General features: G+C 34.3%; 1 protein-coding gene across 2 annotated transcripts in view; it reads right to left on the bottom strand.

Moving 5' to 3' along the window:
• Positions 1-19,974, bottom strand: part of SWIP (strumpellin and WASH-interacting protein) — a 557,147-nt gene that overhangs the window by 423,264 nt on the left and 113,909 nt on the right. For both annotated transcript variants that reach the window (XM_090402140.1, XM_090402141.1), the window contains 2 exons: positions 18,360-18,520; positions 12,060-12,177 (listed from right to left, as the gene is read on the bottom strand). In XM_090402140.1, coding sequence (XP_090258266.1) covers positions 12,060-12,177; positions 18,360-18,520 — 279 coding nt within the window. The remainder of the gene's footprint in view (positions 1-12,059; positions 12,178-18,359; positions 18,521-19,974) is intronic.

The following is a 19,974-nucleotide window of genomic DNA, read 5'->3' as shown; positions in this document are numbered from 1 at the left end:
AGAGATTGGTAAAAGCAGTAAAATAACTGCACTCGTTAAAATAAAGTAAATGGTCAATGTGGATGAGCAACACTCACACACAGGCTTATCACTATCCCTCCAAAGGAAGGAGTGTGTGAAATTAATATGATCATGTATAGTTGAGCAAGAACAACTTCTCTCTACAAAGATTGCATAAGACTGGATTGCCAAATTTTAATTTCTCAATTAATCAGGTAACAGTTTGTTGTGGTTCTTTCTCTATGAAATGATGACTGCCACTGCAAGATTAATTTTTCTGCCTTATAATGTGCCTGTAATCCATGCAGAGGATAGGCAGATGATTTACCGTAGCAACAAGCTGATGTGGATGTTGTTGGCAGCCTCATTTTCCTCGATTCCAACATGATTTGGGATCCAACCAGGGTTTCTGAATCTCAGCTATTTTTCTGTACCTGGGACTCAAGACATTTCTGGGGAATTCCATGGAAATAAATGTCTCAGGAATTCACTGGACTATACAATTTCACTCATGAAAATTATGTTTTAAATATACAGGGTGGTCCATAAGTCACAAAAGGGTCTAAACATTTAAAACTTTTTATTTATTATTTAATTTTGTTACAATGAAATACAGAACCTGGAGATTTTTTTTATTAGTTATGAAAAAACCACATCACGTAAATGCTTTCCATTTTTGGATTCACAAAGATGAGGGCCTTTCTATGGCATGTTCCATCATGGCTGTTATGTTTCCGTCTGCAGCACCCTAATTTCTGCACGAATGTTCTCCTTCAGCATTGGATTACCTGAGGCTTGTTCACATACCCCTTTTCCTTCAGGTAATCCCATAGGAAGAAGAATCAGAAGCTGTCAGAACTCGCGAACATGATGGCCAATTAATGGCAGTGATATGCTCTTTGCATTAGAATAATCGAATGCCAATTTTCAAAATAAAATTGCACAATTTTGGTTCATTGTTGGGTTGTGAACTTGATTAATTTCCCATATGTTGCTTAATATATTCCTTAAAATAAAATGAAAAAAATTATTAATCAAAAAAGTTATTCACATTTTAAACCCTTTTGTGACTTATGGGATCAACCCTGTATTTAAATTTTTATATTTTAAATATATTTACATTTTTGATTATTATTTTTTAAATACAACTATTAATACATTTTATTAAAATGTATCAACAATTGAATGATTAAGGTAGAGTAAATTATCGACAACAGCTTTCACATCTAAATTTGTGCATCCATCATTTATTATATATTATAGCCACACTGGTTTTCAAAATCATTCAAAATTCTTGCATTCATAAATCCACAATATTCTAAACCTCAAATGATGAACATAGCACTTAAGCCTCTACACACTAATCCCAAATTGAAAATTTTTATGTCATCTGAAGGAGCAACAATACTGAAATGGTCCACTCATCCAAATTAAGGCTGAAATGGTCATTTGATTCTGCTAATTCTTTAATTTTTGCCTCTTCTGGTTCTTTGTATGTTCATTCAATATGGTTCTTTTGTAATACATTATTCAGCTTTGAAATTGATTCACATATAAAAGAACTACTGGCAATTGTTCAAAGTGAGATTTCTATCTTATATGGCCAATCTAGATACAATCTCATTTAATTTTCTTGTTTTACAAAAGTTTAAAATTGACTGAAGAGTCTTAATTCTTTTGAGTTACTTGAAGATTCCCTATTTTTCTCAGCCCTTGTTTTAAAATGTGAATCACGTATACATTCTAAATACCTTATCCACTAGTGTTCAATTCCTTGCATGAAATCAGGTTAATAGCACTGATAATAACTGCATTGGTGTTTCATCATTTGTACATTTCTTAAATTGTTTCTAAACTTCAAGATTTTTTTTTTTTAAATTTTGAGACTAAAGTGAAAATGTTTCAATAATAATTACTGAAGGGCTTCAATTTGACATAAGTAACATGTAACATTGGAAAATAAATATTATGAATTCATCATCATCATCATCAAATTCCTGCCATGTACCCTCAAGGGGTGTACAGGATATGACAGTACTACATGAAAAAATTACATCATCACTAACTTCCTATCTACAATTTTCCTCCAAATCAGTCTGTTACTTGTCAAGACTCCAACATTATCAGATCTTATATTTCTATCGTCTAAGGCACATTGTACCGTATCAATCCACCTATATCTTGGTCTTCCTCTGGGTCGTTTTCCTGCCATCCTGGCAGAGAACACTTGTTTTGCTAATCTTTCCTCTCCCATTCTATTTAAGTGACCATACCATCTGAGATTAGCTCTGCTAATGCATTCCTGGATGCTGACAATGTCAAGTTCTTTCCTAATATCCTCATTTTTAATATGATATTGCCATTGATGCCATCTGTTCACGCCTCTAATCTTTCTCAGGACTCTCATATCTGCGGTCTCTAGTCTTTGGTCAAGTGTTTTACTTCTGACCCAGCTCTCAGATCCATAAGTTAAAATTGGTTTGAACACAGTCTTGTATACAGCTAATTTAGTGTTCCGACTTATTTCTTTCTTATTCCATATGAATTTATTCAATTGACTTCCCACGATACCAGCTTTGCTGATTCTGTTGTCTATTTCTATATTTAGTTTACCATCTTCAGTAAAAATTGTGCCTAAGTAGCTGAAATGTTTTACTTGTTCCACCGGTTCTCCATTCACAACACAGTTGACATTTTCAATGATTCTGCCTATTTTCATTGTCTTTGTCTTTTTATTGCTGACCTTCATACCATATCTATTACAACAGCTATTCAATTTAGTCAGAGAATCTTGCAGACTTGTAGTGGATTTATTTAGAAGTATAACATCATCCGCATAAAGCAAAGAGCTGACATTAACATCTCCAATTTTGATATCAGGTTTAATACCACATTCCTTCATAACGTGATCCATATAGATAATGAATAACAGAGGGGATAATGTACATCCTTGTCTCACACCAGATTTAACATTAAACCATCTTCCTGTACTTCCTTCAATTCTAACTGCTGACTCACAACTCAAATAAAGACTAAGTATTGCTTGATATAATGCCCCATTGACACCATATAACTGCAGCGTATTGAATAGCTTCTCTCTTGGCACCTTGTCATATGCCTTTTCCAAATCGACAAAACTTAAATACAGATCTTTGTTATATTCCCATGCTTTCTCGACTATTTGTCGTAAAGTGAAGATCTGATCTTGACAGCCTCTATTTGGCTTGAATCCAGCTTGTTCTTCACCAAGCTTTTCTTCCACAATTCTTCTCAACCGTTTCTCAAGTATACTTGCATAGATCTTGCCAGGAACACTCAGTAGGGAAATACCTCTGTAATTCTCACATTCAGTTTTATTTCCCTTTTTATATATGGGTACTATGAGAGCTCTACTCCAATCATTGGGAATTCGTCCCTCTGTCCAGGCTTTCTGAACTATGCAGTGCAGCCACTGTAAGACTCTTATACCACCATACTTCAGCATCTCTGGTCGAATATCATCTACTCCTGCTGCCTTTCCACATTTCAAGCCTTTGATGGCTTTTTCTACTTCAAGTATGGATATGAATTCTTGACTGCATGCCTGGTCAGTGTTTTTTATCACTGTGCTGTCATCACTACTTGTTTCATTTAGCAGTTTTTCAAAGTAATTACTCCATACTTCAAGGATATCTTTTTCTCCTGTTTTCATTTCACCTTTATCATCTCTAATTCCTTTTACAGCACTCTTTCCTCCATTCCTAAACTTCTTCAACAACCTCCAGAATATTTTGCCACCTTCTTGATATTTATTTTCTATATTCTTGCCAAAGTCCTCCCATGACTTTTGTTTAGCTAGTTTTACACACTGTTTAGCTTTCTTACATTTGTCTCTGTATTCTGTAAGAGTAAAAGCTGACTTATTTGCCAGGAACTTTTGATATGCTTTCTTCTTTTCCTTCACTGCCTCTTTAACTTCCTGTGTCCACCAGGGAGTTCTGATTTTTTTATCCTTGCACACAACCTCACCACATGCCTCTCTAGCTGAATCAATCAATGTTTCCTTCAGAGTTTGCCACTGAATCTCCAAGGCTTGATTCCTGTTCTCAAACTCTTTCATTTTCTTTTCAATAATATTTCTGTATTTTAGTCTACAGTTCACATCTGAGAGCTGCTCAACTTTTATTCGCTTTAAAACTTTCTTACATGTTATTCTTTTCAATATGAAATTCAATTTTATCCTGCTCAAGACTAAATAGTGATCACTTCCAATTTCAAATCCTCTGTACACTCTGGTGTCCTGCACCAGGGAGAAAACATCACTGTCAACAATAACATAGTCAATGAGACTTTTCTTATTCCTAGCCTCTTCTCTCCATGTGAATTTGTGCACATTTTTATGTTGGAACATGGTGCTAGTAATAACCAGTCCATGTCCTGAGCAGAAATCCAACAGATATTTGCCATTATTATTAGCTTTGCTCTTTTCTCCAAATTTTCCCAAAATATTTTTGTATGTCTCACAATCATTTCCTACTCTACTATTTAGATCCCCAACAAGGACCAACTTTTCCTTTTTCATTGTGTCAGTTGCTTTTTCTAAAGCCTCAAAAAATTCCACCACTTCTACCTTAGTAGAACCTTCTGTGGGACCATAGGCACAAATAAGTCTCATTGTCCAGTTCCCCATTCTCATATTTGCCCACATTACTCTACTTGAGACTGACTGCCATTCAAGAAGATTAGCCTCGTATTTTGTGTTGAATACTATGGCTACTCCTTCTTTTCCTTGATTGTCATTGCCTGAATATAACATTTTGTATTTATTGTTCAGAAAGATCTCACCAGTTTTGACCTTTTTTGTTTCAGTCACCCCTATTATGTCGATCTGGTACTTATCTAATTCCTCAGCTAGCTCCATTTCTTTGCCATTCAGGCTTCTTACATTGATAGTACCGATCTTTAACTCTGGTGATGTTGAGTTGGGGTTTGTTTTCAGATTTGTTCCAGTAGCTGACTTTTCGCTGTTCGCCCTGGTTCCCTGGCGAAAACAACGGGGGCCTTGTTTAACCGGGCGACGCCTCAGCCGGCATGAAATTTTGTCATGTTGTACCATCATTTTTTATTTTGGTTTAACCAATAAGAATACAATTTGGTCGGCTAAATCCCAAATTGCCAGCCCATCCTCGTTCGTTCAGTATCAAAGTAGATACCCAACAGGGTGCACCACGAGAAGGTGAGGATTGGACATTAGGTCAGAAGCCCTGGTCGGTTCTCCGCATTCCTTTAAAGGCTATGTGGAGGTCTCCTCTCAGTTATACAGCTTTGACCCTTAAGCACCCATTATGAATTCATCCATATTTTATAACCGAATATAGAAAGACAATAAAGTTTTGAAATTTAGTAGAGCATATGAGAATATAACATTCATATTCGGCATTGGAGTTGCCTTGGTTTGCACTACTTAAGACGCAAGCAATGCTCAGGAGACTGTGTGTTCTCTTCATTAGCACATCATAATTAAGTTTCACTGGCAAGATAGCTGCTTCTGACTGTTTGTTCTCATCAGAGACCAGGCAGAAACCGTCTCAATATCATAGCAGTCCTATGTCAGAGAGTTAAATTCATCATAAGTGGATTCTCACAACAGGAGCATAAACATTTATTAAAGTAAATTTATTAAAATTACAGTGCCAAAAAGCTTCAATTAACTTTCTGACATTGGATTGCTATGGTAATGAAAGGGTTGTGGTTCTCTCTAGGTATCCTGCCTGATCTCTGATGAGAACCAATAGTCCAAGATCTAACCCACAGTTGTCAGGCCAGTAAAACCTAATTTAAGCAATAATAAAGGGAAAACACATATGGGCTCTTGGACAGAGCTTGGGTCTTCTTAAGCAGTGCAAACCAAGTTAATTTCAATGCTAAAGGTCATTATTACAGCTTGCATAAATTTTAGCTTTAAAACTTTCTATATGTGATTATAAAATATGGATGGATCCATAATATCCTCCATTTTTACATATTAAGATGAAAAAATTAATATTAAAATTATAAAATAATTTTTATCACAACAACACATTATCAAATGTGATCCAAATTTAAAAATAAAAATTAAAAATAATGATTTCACCATACATTACAGCATAAAAGTCAGTTGGCTATTGGTAGTGATTTTTTTCTGTTTAACTAATGAACCTTCTGATATGAGGAGTAATGCTGTGAAAGAACTGACCTGCTATGTCTAAGTGAAACAAAAATGTCTATTATGTGTGGCTGTTTTGTTGCACTTGATTTGTAATCATATTAGTCATATAATGATAGTAAAGCAGATATTAGATCCAGCATTATTTCAATGCTGTATGTAGAAACTATGAAAGTTCCATAAAAATAAGTTGATACTTATTTTTACTATAAAAAAATTACTATTAAACTATGAAAGTAGAAACTTTCAGAATTTCTACATTTGGCTTTGAAATAATGCTGGATCTAAGTGGATATTAGATCCATATATAATGGATCTAATATCCACTTATATAATTTTGCATTGCCGAAATGAAGCCTTTTGGCTCTTTATTTTAGTAAATATAATGATAGTATTGTATTATATTTAAAGGAAACACAAATAGACAGGGCTCGACAAACGCTCTCCCACTCACCTGTGGTGAGTAGATTTTGTCAGCTGGTGAATAACTGCAGACTGAACAAAATATAATATTTTTTATTTAATAAAAAATTAACTTTTTAAATTAATACACAGATGCAGCACCATTGATCAGTTTATGGAACTCCTATTGACTTATTGAGACGTTATTAAAATAATGACGGACTTGGCAAGCAGATTTGTTGCATGATGAGTAGGATTTTGCATAATTTGTCGAGCCCTGCAAATAGATGTATAATTATTACAGTCAATGAACAGTTTCATTAATTTGTAATAAAACTTTAATCTATATGATATAAGATGCATTTTTCTAAAATTATAATAAAGACACTTTTCTGTTTCGGATTTATAAATTTAAATTTATGAAAGGTCTCGAGTCTCAAGTTGTTTTTCCTTGAACTAGAAACAAGAAAGATTTGAAAATTTCCTGGGTATTTCGCCTTGAGAATTCCAGATCCAGCATAAGCAAATGTCCTTTGTTAAAACTCAAGGATGTGGTGAAAGAGATGTTAGATCAGTGTGAGCATTGGATGTTTGTGGTATAGGAAATTTTTCAAAGACCACACAGAACCTAATAAGTCATTATAAATAATACAGCTTTGACAGTCATTTTGTCTTTATCTAATGTCATTGTGGTGGAAGCTCTATGGCATGCAACTTAACAGTATAATTGCCATTCCAGAGGAATTCAATTAGATATTATGCTGTATAAAAAGAAAGAAGCAGACTCCACTAAAAGACTGATTTTGATCCATCTGTATACATGTACAAAATAAAAGTATTTTGGCCTGTGTGTGCTGTTTGCAAGATACGAGGGTGGTCTGAAAAGTTCTCAGCCTCGACCATAGATGGCAACACTACTGGCATGATTTTTTTTTTATAAGTTTGTGCATCTGTCATAAACATCCATGTGAAATTGCAAGTTATTCTATCAAGTAGTTTATTTATACAGCTATCTGAAGCAAAAGTATTGTCTGTATCCCCGAAATGGATAAAATTGAGTATGGTGCAGTTATAAAATTCTTTATAAAAGAAAGTTTAATGCCAAAAGATATTCATTCTAAGTTCATAAAATTTTATGGGCAAACTTCTCCTTCATTTTCGACAATTAAGAAATGGACTGCCGAGTTTAAACGTGGTCATATACCAGCCTTGAAGTTGATCCACGTGAAGGACGTCCAAAAAGTGTAACAACACCAGAAATCATTGATCAAGTGCACGATATGTTATTGGATGACCAGCAAGTCAAAGTGCATGAAATTGTTGAGACTATATGCATTTCAAAAGAACATGTAGGATATATTTTGCATGAAGAATTGCAAATGAAAAAGCTTTGCGCAAGATGGGTGTCACACTTCCTCACAGCAGATCAAAAATGCACTCACATGAAAATCTCTGAACAGTGCTTGAAGCTTTTAACAAGAATAAAACAGATTTTGTGCATCGATTTATGACTATGGATGAGACTTGGATTCACCATTACAGCCAGAATCCAAACAGCAGTGAAAACAGTGGAGAAAAGACGGCTGCCCAGTGCCAAGAAGACAAAGTCAGTTCCATCAGCAGGAAAGGTCATTCTTAAAACATTTAGGGATGCTTTTAGCATCCATAAAACACATCAGTGTTTTGGGATGCTAAAGGCATTTTTTTTTATTAATTATCTTGAAAAGGGTAAAACAATAACCAGGGAATATTATTCCGATCTTTTAACCAGACTAGACGAAAAAATTTGTGAGAAAAGACCCGGTTTGCAGAAGAAAAAAATCACCTTTCATCAGGACAATGCACCTGCTCACAAAGATGTTTTGGCAATGGAAAAATTAAGGGACCTGCACTATGAATTAGAACATCCACCCTATTCCCCAGATTTTGCTCCCTCTGACTTCTATCTCTTCCCAAAACTAAAACTCTTCCTCGCTGGTCAGCATTTTTCTTCCAATCAAGAGTTGATTGCAGCTGTACAGAGGTACTTTACAGATCTTACTGAGAACCACTGCGCTGGAGTATCACTGGAATAAATGTCTTAAGGGAGATTATGTTGAAAAATAAAAAAATAATTTGAAAATTATAAATTCGTTTTTTCGTTGTTAGGCCGAGAACTTTTCAGACCACTCTCAGAGAGAAGACAATGTTTTCCTAACTTGAGAGGCTACATAGTTGAATGCAGCTTTCCTCTGCTGGAAGCAATCAGCACGTATGTAATATTCTCTAATGTCTAGATTATGCTTCTTTCATGTTATATAAGTTCTTGCAATGCGAACAAAAAATACTTGTTCATGTGGGATGATCTGGCAGATTTTATTTTGGTTGCTTATTGCAAAAACAGTCGTTAATTTCATGAAAACAAGTGTTGTGGTTCGTGTGCTTCTTAGTAGAAGCACATGAACCACAGAGAAGCAAATAAATGCTATGAGATAAAGATGGCTTGCTGCTAACTGAAGACTATACGATTGTTAGAAAATGATAAGAACATTTTTATGAGATTTTAAATGTAGAAAATAATATAACTGACATAATTAGAAGTTCAATGATGGAAGAACTTCCTGTAAACAGAGATTTAAATATTACATCAGAAGAACCTATATTTAAAAATGAAATAACAACCATATTAGAGAAAATCAAAAATTGAAAGGCTTCAGGGAATGATAATATAGCAATAGAAATGCTTAAGACCACTAAAGAAACTGCTACTGTTAAACTGCAACTGATCTTGATCAATGTGCTAGAGACTTAAAAGACACCTAAACAGTGGAAAAAAGCAAAGATAATTATAATTCCTAATAAATGATATCTCGCCAGATGTGAGAATTCGGGTGGAATTAGTCTACTGTCAGTATCTGCAAAAAATTTTGAATTACTGACTGCAGTAATGTCTAGAGCATGTAGTGCTTCCCTCATGCACAGTCAAAAGGGACTTATGGTAGTAGCCTATAAAAGCTGGGAACAAGGAGAATTTGACAAACACTGGGAACAAGAGATGTCCAGAATTCTCTAGTAGTGATTCTGTTTAATGATAGATAGAATCCAACTTCCAAAGCAGGCATAAGCATAGACTTGGTATCCATATTCGTCTTCATCAGATAAGTACTCAGACAAGGATATCAGCTTTAGTTTATTAGACACGTATTCACAAGAATAAATAATTATTTTTATTATTGCATATCTTTTTACCAGAAATAAACTGGTCATCATCCATGCAACAGCATAATCACAAGGCAAAGCTAGAAAAAAGAATGTTAATCCTGTTTACAGAGTTGAACCATGTGACATATGCCACTTAGCAGGCGGTTATAAAATAAAATGAAATTAAAGTTGGATAATAAATTAACTGACATAGCATTATATTAGATTTAAAAAAATAAATTAATAAAAATTAAATAAAATATGGGGGGAAAACACTATTACTTGCCATTTATGAGGATGAGACTCCGAAATCTTGGCAATAGAAGCTGTCATCCCAATTTAAATTTGAGCAATATAGAAGTGCTTCAGCACTTTGTTTAAATAACTACTCGAAGCTAAACATGCATCAATGTAAAATGCAAGTACTGAACCGTAGGACTCGTGGTCAGTGTCCACTCCATGCTGAACAAAACCAGATTTTCCAGGTTTATTGTTGTTGATATAAGACTAGTGTTCTTATAGTCATTTTTTAATTGAACAGCCTGTTTGTCCAAAGTATAAAAATAGGCACTCATGCTGAACTTGGTAAACACTACGGAGGGAGGCTGTTTATAATTCATGGATAGTAACCAAGAGGAGACTTTGTTGACAGGGAAAGGAAAAATGTTGGACCTAAATTGTATATTTACAGGATCTTAGCAATCATCTCAGAGATGTCTGCAATATAAGGGATGGGGAGTCATCTTACAGGTTCAGGATTTTCGGGAATGGACTTGAACGAGTTTAAACTTCCTTGAGGTGAAGCCATTCTGTAGTAGGATGCATTGGAATGTGCTCAATTCTTGTTGAAGAGCTTGGGAATTGGAGCAGATAATGTGCTCTGTTCAGCAAAGATTTGAAGATGCCTATTTTTTGAGATTGGTGATGTGCTGAATCAAGAAATATTATCACACTCAATTACATATAAATAATCTTTCAAAATAAAAAATAAATAAAAAATCAATAATTTTTCTTTAATACTCTAACAAAACATTACTCAAATAAAAATGGATGATTAGCATTTAATATCAGAAGTGTAAATGACAATTGCAATTATTCAATAACTGCAATCACTTCAAATTATGAAACTGGATAATCCAATTTTTGCATATTATTTACAGTAAAAAGTGGATTCCCATGTTTAAGCACGTTTTCTTGAAATTATTATGATGCTAAGTGAAGAACAACATTGCATTTGGAAGCTATGAAATACTTATAAATGCATAATAATACAGAGCAAAATTATGAGATGTTGGAAGTTTTTTTTGCATAGCATTATACATGTCTGTAAGGAAATGTGCTTTGCATCATGGGAGACTAAGACAAGGAGTGATGAGAGTTTGGTCCACCCTTACCATGAGTTGCCTCAGTCCTGAAGATACTTCAGGTGTGCAAACTTTGTTTGCTTACACTTGGATAAAGGATTAAACTAAATTTATTATAGTCTAACCAAGTGAAAAAAAACTTCCAACATCTTTCTCTAAATCCAGAGTAATTTAATAATAAGGTGGTATACCTTTTGGCAACTCGTATAGGTAAATATGACTTCTCCATTACTTCTGCCTCAGTATCACCACTTCTGGGTCTGGCTCCCACTTATGAGACCTCAATAAAAGGTCTAAACCAGTCTGGGTAGTGGCCCTTCCCTTAATGCATAGCATTATACATGTCTGCAAGGAAATGTGCTTTGCATTATGGGAGATACTGAGACAAGGAGTGATGAGAGCTTGGTCCACCTTTACGAGTTGCCTCAGTCCTGAAGATACTTCAGCGGAAACTTTGTTTGCTCACACTTGGATAAAGGATTAAACTTAATTTATTAGTATTACAAAATTATGAGAAATAAGCTTCTCAGTTAAAAAAAAAAAATCTTACTCCTCAATTTCTGGTTCAGAGATTAAATTATTTTGAAAATAATTTCATCTCTAAACAGTATATACCATCTTGCCTTGCTGTTTGTACAGCTTACTTATTGTGACTTTCCACTCCAGTTCTTATGATCTTCCTTAAAGCCAAACAGAATACAAACTAGTGGTAACAAAGTTCAAGAATCAGTAGCAATTACAACAACTGATGCTTCTATCAATTTGGAAAATGATATCCTAAATTGAGAAATTAATCAATTTATTCAAAATAGTATTAAAAACTCTAGGTGCAACCTGCAATGCATAAAATGTAGAAAGGCTGATATGAGTTGAAGTACCTGATCTAAATGCTAATAATGGGGAGAGAAAAAAAATGCTCAAACACAAACCTGAATTAACAAATTGCACTTCCTGTTTAGGTCCTCTACTAACTTGCCAGTATCAGATAAACTAGATTCCATTTTTATTAACCATGCTGATACTTGCAGAAACAATGCTTGAACATCTCTGGTAAAATAAAAACATTAAAAACCTCTTTTGTATTGTAATACATTAAGACATTTCCAAAAAAAAAAAAATTATTTTTTTTCATCAATATATTACACAATGTTTTAGATTAGCAATGTTTACATATAGCAATTCTTAATAACCTAGTTCCCATACCACCTTTCTGGCAACTCCATTATTTAGCCACCGGATGGGCCAATAAGAGTGCAAGATAACTGAGTTAATGGCTAAAAGATTATTTTTTTAGCTTAACCTAACCAATTTAATTAAACAGTTACCTGATTAATTTAATAGTTAACTGAATTAATGATTTAGTTTACTTTCATCTCAAAGGTGACATTTATATTTATGCTTGCTCTAATTTACCATTTCAGAGAATAAAGCACAAAGATCTCAATTTCCAATTTGCATTATTTAAATGATTTTCATTAGTCCAACTTTTAGAATAGTGAAGTAATTTTCCTTGGAATTGTGAACATTAAAATCTCCAACTGGTTTTCATTATTCACCTGTACTAATCCAACAGATAAGAGATGCCAAGTACTTGCTACCACCAATGATCTCATACTAATTGTTCATATGCCTACAAAATATATGGAATCATCATCATCAAATTCCTACCATGTACCCTCAAGGGATGTACAGGATATGACAGTACTAAATGAAAAATTTACCTCATTACTAACTTCCAATTTTCCTCCAAATCAGTCTGTTACTTGTCAAGACTCCAACATTATCAGATCTCATATTTTTATCATCTAAGGCACTTTGTACCGTATCAATCCACCTATATCTTGGTCTTCCTCTGGGTGGTTTTCCTGCCAACCTGGCAGAGAACACTTGTTTTGCTAATCTTTCCTCGCCCATTCTGTTTAAGTGACCATACCACTTGAGATTAGCTCTGCTAACGCATTCCTGGATGATGACAATGTCGAGTTCTTTCCTAATATCTTCATGTTTAATATGATATTGCCATCTGTTCACGCCTCTAATCTTTCTCATGACTCTCATATCTGCAGTCTCTAGTCTTTGGTCAAGTGTTTTACTTCTGACCCAGCTCTCAGTTCCATAAGTTAAAACTGGTTTGAACACTGTCTTGTATACAGCAAATTTAGTGTTTCGACTAATTTCTCTCATTCCATATGAATTTATTCAATTGACTTCCTACCATACCAGCTCTGTTGATTCTGTTATCTATTTCCATATTTAATTTACCATCTTCACTAAAAATCATGCCTAAGTAGTTAGCTGTACATGCCAAGATATTTCAGATTATGATGATGAGGCTTAGTAGTGTGTTATACCATTAAAACCTTACAATTATTCTCGGTTTCAGCCATTAAATTCTCTTTATACAAATATATATATATATATATACACATACATACATACACACACCAGTGGAGTAAGAGAGTATATACAGATGCCACAGGAGTCAGTTCTGGTGCACAGACCTTCAGAACAAATGGAGGAATGCCATCAGGGCCAGGCGACTTTTTTGTGTCTAATTTAGACAACAGGTTTATTATCTCTTTTTGGCAAAAGGATATGGGGGGGGGGACATTGTATATTGGGCAGTTGGAATGACTGTAGGGTATTTGCTATTGTCCATTATGTGTGCATTAGAGGCAAAGTGTGAAGCCAAGAGTTTAGTTTTTTCTGTGGGTAATGTTGCAATTGAGCCATTTGGGTACGATAGGGGTGGGAATAGTGTAGGGCAAAAGTTAGGACCAACTGCCTTGGCAAGAGATCAAAAGGCATTTTGATCAGGCATTGATCAAATTTGATCAGAAATTTCAGCAGGCAAAAAGCTTCCTGCTTTTTGCCTGCTCAAATTCTGTTTTAGAAGCATTCATAATTTTCTTGCATCTGTTTCAGGCTTCAGTATGGGCATTGAAGGAGGATGGGGTTCTTGATTTGAGTCAGTTGTGGTATGCCTGATTTTTCATTTGTACAGCCTTAGCACATCTTTTGGAGAACCAAGGTTTGGATAGGGAACAGCAGTTCAGAGTAGTGTGGGGAATATGTTTTCATGCCAGTGAGGATTACTTTGGTGATATGTTCGATGTATATGTTTGGACTGGAAGACCAGAAACAATAATTCAACCATGGGAATGAAACATAGTAGTCTCAGAGACTGTCCAAATTGGCACTGTTATAATGCCAAACACTACTCGTGTGGGAGTGACTGTAAGTGTTGTTGCACAGGAGAGGAGCACTAGGTTGTGGTCAGAATTACCGAGGGGGTTCACTACATTCACTGCATATTTGGAGGGGTCATTGGTAAGGAAGAGATCTAGGGTATTTGGGGAGTGGTTCAGGTTATCTGGTATTCTGGTTGGCTTTTGAACAATTTGTGTAAGGCATCAGTGATGGCAAATGTTTCAGCATCTGTCTGCAGGATCTGTACAATTGGGAAAGGAAAATCAATTGGTGTTGTGGACATTAAAATCACCCAGGAGGATGATTTTACTGTTAGGAGAGTGGGACTGGAGAAAATCAACTTTTAAGGAGAGAAAATGAAAGAGCTCAGAGTGGTTGGTGGTACAGGTAACCCTTGTACAACACGGATGTCAGGTTCCACAGAAATGCCGCATTATATAAATTGCGTTACGCGAGACTCAGATCACATAGAAAAAGTAGGGTTATGTTCCGAAATTGTTTTTTTTTTTTTTTAAATTATATAAACAATAATGACACATCTAACAAAAATATATTTTTATTTACATGATTTACGTAATTCGGGTAATTCATATAAGTTAAGAAAACATAAACTATGAAACAAATACATAGTATAAAATTATAAAAATTACAAATTGTATGTAAACTTCATTGCCCATAATGCATAAATGTTTTAGGAAAAATAAAATAAAGTGCATATTTTAATCTTTCACAGCACGAGGATTTGAGGCTCGGTTAATAAACATTGGGTTTGTCATGTAATCACCTTGTGCATTACTACAAAACAGTAGAGTAATTCTATCTTTGAAAACTTTGAATCCGGGAGCTGATCTTTCATTTTTCGAAATATATGTACGTTTTTGCATTTTTTCAATATAACCAGGATTCAACTGCATTGAACACCTGGTCTGCACTATAAATGTTTATAAACTTTGAAACTTTTTTGTTTAATAAGATTTCCATTCAAAGGAATTTTCTTTTGAGTGCAACAAATCATTAGAGATTTCTCCATTTTTGCCATTAGAATATTGCGTACACGAGCAACGATACTTTTGGATTTTTGTGAATTGTTTGAATTGTGAGAAAGTTCATTTGGACAAGGAAAGCGTGCGATGCATTTTAACAGAAGAATTGAACATGAAAAAGATTTGGGCAAAAATGGTTCCAAAAATGTTGTCAGATGAACAAAAAGAACGCCACAAGGAACTGTGTTTGGACCTTTTGCAACGCATTAAGAAGGATGAATCAGATTTGTTGAATTTGGTAATTACTTATGATGAAACTTGGATATTTAAGTATGATCCGGAAACCAAGCAACAATCAATGCAGTGGAAGTCAGCAACATCTCCAAGACCATAAAAAGCACACGAGTTGTTCGAAGTTCAAGGCCATGTTGATTGTTTTCTTCGATATTCAGAGCAATGTAATGGCAGAGTGGGTTCCCAGTGGCCAGGCTATAAATCAGCAGTATTACCTTTAAGTCTTGATGAAATTACATGAATGTGTGAGAAGGAAATTACCAGAATTGTGGAGAAACAGTTGGATTTTGCACCAAGACAATGCATCAGCCCACAACGCTTTGTCTGTGAAGCAGTTTTCAGCTAATATCACACCATCACTGTGCTTGAGCACCCACCTTATTCGCCAGACCTGGCCCCCTGCAACTTCTACATTGCTTTGAACATTGGCAGCATCGTATGCAGCTGTGTGTGTCAACTCAGAAGGGAACTATTTTGAAGGAGATTGTAGTTGATTTTCTCAATTTGTTAAGGCACAGTCTTTTTTTTTTTTTTTTTTTTTTTTTGTACACACACAGGCGCGTGCATACCACTTTCGCAATCAATGCATACAACTATGTTAAAATCACCTGCTTTTGTCTAAAGGCAAATTTCAGTGTTGTATAACGTTGTTTAGAACTATTTTTACCATGAAAAATGATTCAAAATATAACAATAATGTCTCTCTCTTTTGCTGCATGAGTTTAATGAGATCTGGTAATCAACGGCTCTTAAAATTAATCACATCACTTCAATTTTGATTTCAATAGGAACATTTTCATGGTAACTTTATGCAAAACAAAACTATATATCTATAATACAACTGTGAAAATGAATAGTCATCATTATTCAGGAATTCTATCAAAGAATGCATCATATAATGCTTGTCTATGATCATTACTTGTTTAATACATTAATAAATATAATCACTAACAAGCTGGTAAACAAGTCTCAAATTGAGGCACAAGATTTTCCCTCCGATGAAAAACTAGGGGTTTTTCATCGTGCAAAAGAGGCAAACTGGCCAGAAGAACACATGCAATCAACAGTCATAATACACTGTTCAGACAGGAGTAAATATCCTATCAGCACACTAATTTGGTTTCTGAGAAGCCAAGAAGTTATTTAGCTGTGACAAGCCACTGCTCCTAACATACAAGGGAAAATGGGAATGAGAAAGTAGATTAGGTTATGCATAGTGTAAGACTAAATGATTCAAATTGTTTCATAGGGCAACATAAACTAGTCCTTCAGTTTAATCTGCTTATCTTGTATTCCATTATAATGACTTAATGTCAATTGCTTCGTGTTGTTTTACTCTAACAGAGGATGATAATTTATTATTTAAAATCAAAACAAAACATTCTGGTTTCTTGTATCTGAGCTTCTTTCTAAAAAAGGTTATTAACTGATATAAAATCTTCTCCCTTGCATTCCTAGTACTTTATATTTAACAAGTACATAAGTTTTTTGTGCATACTGCTCTTGTCAAAGTCCAAGTATTATTGCCCTCACTAAAATAAAACTTCAGGATCAGGCTTTGATCAGTTGGAAATCTGATAATTCAGCAAGTTTAACTGGTTGGTCACCATTTAATGGCTAACCAGATAATCAATGAAAACCACAACAGATTCTAGCTCCACAACAGACTAGCCTACATCACCCACCTCTAGACAATAAATGGAAAGGTTCAAAGAAACCTGTGCTTTTATACTTGGCTCACCAAACTGCCATCCTATGGTCTTCCTACTATCCTTTGTAACTGGGTAGCCTGTTTTCATCCCAATTATTCACTGTAAGTCATAGTGGATAGTATTCTCACTCTTCAGATTTTTCTACCAATGCAAGAGTGCCTCATGACTCCTTTCTATTGCCTATTTTCTTCCTACATTCAGCCAATGCTTTCATTATGCTGGTCATAATGAAAGCATTGGCTTTCATTATGTTTCCTCCATTAAATCACTCCATACATCTATAAACACAGCATTCCTCAAGCACAATCTTCTCATTGACTCATTCACAATCATAAAATGATATTTGTGCAGATGGTTTAAAATTCCTTATCGATGAATTACCTACTCATCACATCATAAATTTTCCACTAATCATACTTACTGTGCTTTAGGATCAATTATATGGTTATATAATAAGTCATAAATAAGAAATTTTAAATCATTTGCAAATGATATCATTTCACGATTATATTCTATTGTCATCAACTTCTGTATATATCATATATTGGTCTATTAATTGCCTCTGTTTTTATTTTACACTATTTATTTACCTTTCCATCATGCTTATTTTATATCCTCTTATTTACTTTACTATCCTATTTATATATTATATGATTTTATATTCATGTTAAAATTTCCATTCAACACAAGGAGAAACTTAGCCATCCACATAACTACAATTCCTGAAGGTAGATCTCTCCTTCTATTAGTCTTGAAAAATATATCAATGTTCTATTTTTAGTCTAAAATATTTAATTGCATGTTATGCCTTAATCAATAGTACTTGGTAATGGCTACGGAGAAGCTTATATAGAAGCATTCCAAAAAATACTAACTTGATATACATGCTTTATTGAGTTGCTCCTGTTAAGAGAACCTAACAGGAGCAACATGAATTCCAGATTCAGAAAATTCTAAATAGTAAAAAAAAAGTATATTTTAAATTAAAATGTCGATATTTGTTCAATATTAAATAAAGAATAACACTCACTTAGTGACTGACTGACTTCTTTGTTGTAGATAGCTTTGTCTTTGATACTTAAAAGAATCTTTTGTTTTCTTATCAAGTGTTTTTTCAATATGTGGAAGATGCATCAGGAGAAACTGATCAGGAAACCACAGAATATTTCCGACTAAAGGCACTGCAGGGACCTGAATTAAAACTACTGCATAAATATTACACTGAAAATTTTTAAGGTTAAGTGAAAAAAAAGGTGAAAACATTGGTTACAGAATTTTTTAATTTATTACCTAGAAAACAATTTTAAACTGCTACATGTTTAGGAAAGAATAGATACAACAATAAACTAAAATATCAATCGTTCAATAGCAATGGAGTGTTTCCCCATAGATAATTTATTTACTTTATAAACCATTATTTCCAATCTGAGAGGCTGTGAACATTACTTTGCTCACCATCAATACTATGTTCTACACTTTTAAAAGGCCAGGTGTTATAAAAATATCAGATGATCATATGGCAACATGAAAAGTGGGCAGGGACAGAAAAAACTATCACTACAGTCAAGTTACTTGGTCATTTAGAAACATAATTAAAGCTCTGATTAATACATAGTGTACTCTTGTCAGGTAGATGTATTCTCTAGTTATGCCTGCTTTACAGATGAAACCCTCCCACCTACATATGAAACTAACTACTCACCTTGAGTATAAAAGTTCTTATAAAGATTCTTCAAACCTCTAGACTGGATTTGAACCCAGGTCTTTCCAATCAAAGGGCATCATTATCACATAGTGGTATGCTGCAAAGTTCCATGATACGACCACTACTGTTTAATTTGTACATAAATGATATAGGAAATTATCTGAAAGGAAATGACATATGGCAAAATTAGTAGAATAATGGTTAATCAAGACGATGCCTATTTAATTCACCCTTGCAGGATGATTTAAATAGGCTGTCAATGTGGGCAAAAGTTCTTCCATGGCAAGAATAACTTTCTCATTTTGCTCTCTAATGTATCAAAGTACCATGCAGCTGTTGAACTTCGCAGAGGAATTATAGTAATAAATGCCTCTTTTAGTTTCTGATTTTTATCAGCGTATCTCATGTAATGGGACAAGTTCCTCCTCATTTGAAATATCTGTAGAAGCATCAAGAAGATGACTCACTCTACTGGAGTCTGATTTCCTTAACTAATTCTTGGTTAATAACATCAGCAATAATTGACACCATTTTGGTACTGCATAAATTAATTTAATAAGTTAATCTTCATAATTACATAAGATGCTATCTCCTGGTTGGAAATAAAACTTCTCTAATTAATTTTTTCACAACCGCTCCTGATCAAATAACTTGCCAATGGATGAGATGATGTTTTAAAATGAAAAACTAGTGAAAATTATGCAAAGAAAATAATATATTTTGAATGTGTTTGAAACCAAGCTGAACATCCACTCACCATTTGTCTCCGATAACTTGACTATGGTGTGTGGACAAATGGATTTTTGGAGCCCTGCCTAGAGTAATCCCTGACTACTGTTATACCTAAAGGACTTTCCCTTCTCAAAATTTTTGTCTTTTCTTAAAAGCATACTATACTCTTATGAGAAAACTTTTCTTTTAAAAGCAAACCTTCATAGTG

Source organism: Typopeltis vanoorti, chromosome 12 (genome assembly GCF_054136105.1).
Source record: "Typopeltis vanoorti isolate ZY-2024b chromosome 12, IOZ_Tvanoo_1.0, whole genome shotgun sequence".
In the NCBI taxonomy this organism is placed as follows: Eukaryota; Metazoa; Arthropoda; class Arachnida; order Uropygi; family Thelyphonidae; genus Typopeltis; species Typopeltis vanoorti.
Note: the sequence above shows the minus strand (reverse complement) of the source record. Positions and strands in the feature narration are given on the sequence as shown.